The following is a 2,952-nucleotide window of genomic DNA, read 5'->3' as shown; positions in this document are numbered from 1 at the left end:
AGCATAGCCGAGGTCGCCATTGTGACTGTAACCTGCAACTCCTCAAGCTCCACCCATGAGTAATTAAGGGTTAGAACCCCTGTTGGACTTTTATTTTCTAATTAACAATTCATCAAACCATACTGTACAGACATCTATGGGTAACCCTTGAGAAAGGAGGGTGCATAACTTTATGGTGATACCATACAAAATCCAGGAATGAAGAGCAAACTAGCACAACAAAAAGTAGATTTTGAAGCAGGATTGTCTGTCCCATATCAGCAAAAATGTTACACCAATGTTTTGAGAGCATGGTGGCCTTTTTCAGCACGGTGACAAATGGAGCTAAAGACGTCTCTGTCTGTCAAAGTGAAAAAAAGGGTCAACGTGCTCTTGAAACATCGGTCTTCATCTAGTAGTCAATGGTCCTGGATGATGCAGGCCTGATGATATCAGCGTCATTCACTGCATCAACAGACTATGAAAGTAAGGTGCCGTGCTTCGGGAGGGCCCATGACACTCTGCACTCACAGTCCAGCAATTCAACTCAGAAGACTGGGGACATCTTGTGACAAAGGAGAGGTACTGCAGTAGACAGCTCCAGATTCAAGGTGAGCATTACAGCCAGAGCTGCTTTGTTTGTGGGCACAAATAAGAATGTCATCATACCTCAGCATTTTTAAAGGGTTTTATTGTCTATTCAATTTTGTGCTAAATGAACTTTTAACATCTTTATTCCTCATACTATAGATGAAAGGATTTAACATTGGAGTCACTGTAGTATATATGATGGAAACAACACTGTCCATTTTATGAGTGCTTATAGAGCGGGGCCTCAGGTACATGAACATGATGGTTCCATAAAAAATTGTGACCACAGTCAAGTGAGATCCACACGTGGAGAATGCTTTATGCCTCCCTTGTGAGGAACGGATCTTCAAGACAGTGGAGATAATACGGATGTAGGAAATGAGAGTCAAAAAGAAAGAACTCATGACAATGAGCCCTGCAGATGTGAAGACCACCAGAAGGTTGAGCCAAGTATCTGTGCAGGCTATTCGTAACATTGGAGGAATTTCACAGAAGAAGTGGTTCAGCTGTGATCTGCAGAAAGGCAGCGTAAACGTGTCACTCACCAAGACAACAGAGTTGAGGATTCCTATACTCCAGGTTATTGCTGACAAAGAAAAACAGCATTTCTTATTCATGATGGTATTATAGTGCAAGGGCTTGCAGATGGCAACATACCTATCATAAGCCATGACTGCCAGTATCATACACTCTATTGCCCCTAAAGCTAAGGAGATAAATACTTGTATGCCACATTCCAGTAAGGAAATACTTCTGTCTTTGGCAAGCATTTTTACTAAGATTAGAGGAACAATACTGGAGGAGAAGGAGACATCAATAACGGAAAGGTTACTCAGGAAAAAGTACATGGGAGTGTGGAGTTTTGCGTTGATCCTCACCACAATGACCAGCAGAAGATTACCTGACAACATGATAATATAGATCACCATGAAGACGATAAAGAAGATGACCTGGAGATATGGGACATCGGAGATGCCGAGAAGAATTATTCGAGGTGGATATGTCTGATTGATGACTTCCATAATTACCTAGTACACGTCAAAAGGAATACATTTAAATTGTTTTGGAACATGATATGAAATGCAATTATGGAACATATTAATATAAATTTGGTGTGTCTCAGGAGCACATGTAGGCTTTTACTTTATATAACTATTAATCACAATCAAGGAATTGTTCATAATAAATATAAGTAAACTGGCACTATTGGAATTTGAGTTTGTAGTGGAGCACAGGCCCAACACACTGATTCAAAATGGAGATGCCCTCTCCCGAGCCCATTGTCTTAGCTCTACTGTCGCCTCCACCTCCTTGGCCTTAGGGCAGAGGGGGAGAGGGGGGATACGTACAGGACACTGGGACTGGTTTCTTAAAGACACTATATTTCCCTTCTGTTTGGACTGTGGAAAAAACAGGGTTAACTCACTCGCCAAAGGAAGTGGGTTTTAAAAAGACAGGACGCCTTCGAGTTTCAGATCCTTATGCCGCGTACACACGGTCGGACTTTACGGCGGACTTTGCCCGGCGGATTTTTCGACGTACTTTCCGACGGACTTTGTGAATGAACGGACTTGCCTACACACAATCCACCAAAGTCCGTCGAATTCGTACGTGATGACGTACGACCGGACTAAAACAAGGAAGTTCATAGCCAGTAGCCAATAGCTGCCCTAGCGTGCCTTTTTGTCCGTCGAACTAGCATACAGACGAGCGGACTTTTCGACCGGACTCGATTTCAACGGATAAATTTTAAACAAGTTTAAAATCTAAGTCCGTCCAACTTTTGAGAAAACAAAGTCCGCTGGAGCCCACACACATCGAATTGTCCGACGAAATCCAGTCCGCCGGGCAAAGTCCGCCGTAAAGTCCGCTCGTGTGTACGCGGCATAAGTCTTTAGTCACAGCTATGACTAAGGACTAACGTCCAAAATGCGTGAAAAGGTGATACTGCATGTCTATTGAATTGTCACCATTTTCCCCATTTTCACCATTTGCAAAATATGCAGCAAAGTTTTCATAGAGTTGTCACTGAGTCCAATTGTTTTTTGCCACTTAATGGAGGAGACTGGTTTGCTGGATCACTGTTTTCTGAAGGTATTCTACTTGGTCCAGTGCAAGGGAGTTTTCCTATAGTTAGCTATCCAGAGGACAACTACCACATGTGGGCTCATGTCAATGATCAATAGAAACAACCTCCTGCATTTAAATGTGGTATTCAAAGACTAATAGGTTTCCACTCTTCCAGTCGTGACCGAATAGCACCACCACGCTCTGCTGCCTTCTTAGAACTGAGGGTAGCCCATCATTAGGGATGAGCTTCGAGTTCGAGTCGAACTCATGTTCAACTCGAACATCAGCTGTTCGCAAGTTCGCCGAACAGCG

At 43.1% G+C, this 2,952-nt stretch overlaps 1 protein-coding gene across 1 annotated transcript; it reads right to left on the bottom strand.

Annotated features, from left to right (window-relative positions):
* Nucleotides 1–668: 668 nt before the first annotated feature.
* On the bottom strand, nucleotides 669–1,592 carry LOC141116981 (olfactory receptor 5AR1-like). Its single transcript, XM_073609530.1, has one exon. It carries the CDS (start codon nucleotides 1,590–1,592, stop codon nucleotides 669–671), a length of 924 nt encoding a protein of 307 aa, XP_073465631.1.
* Nucleotides 1,593–2,952: the final 1,360 nt, after the last annotated feature.

This window comes from Aquarana catesbeiana, linkage group LG13, assembly GCF_042186555.1.
Source record: "Aquarana catesbeiana isolate 2022-GZ linkage group LG13, ASM4218655v1, whole genome shotgun sequence".
Classification (NCBI taxonomy): domain Eukaryota; kingdom Metazoa; phylum Chordata; class Amphibia; order Anura; family Ranidae; genus Aquarana; species Aquarana catesbeiana.
Note: the sequence above shows the minus strand (reverse complement) of the source record. Positions and strands in the feature narration are given on the sequence as shown.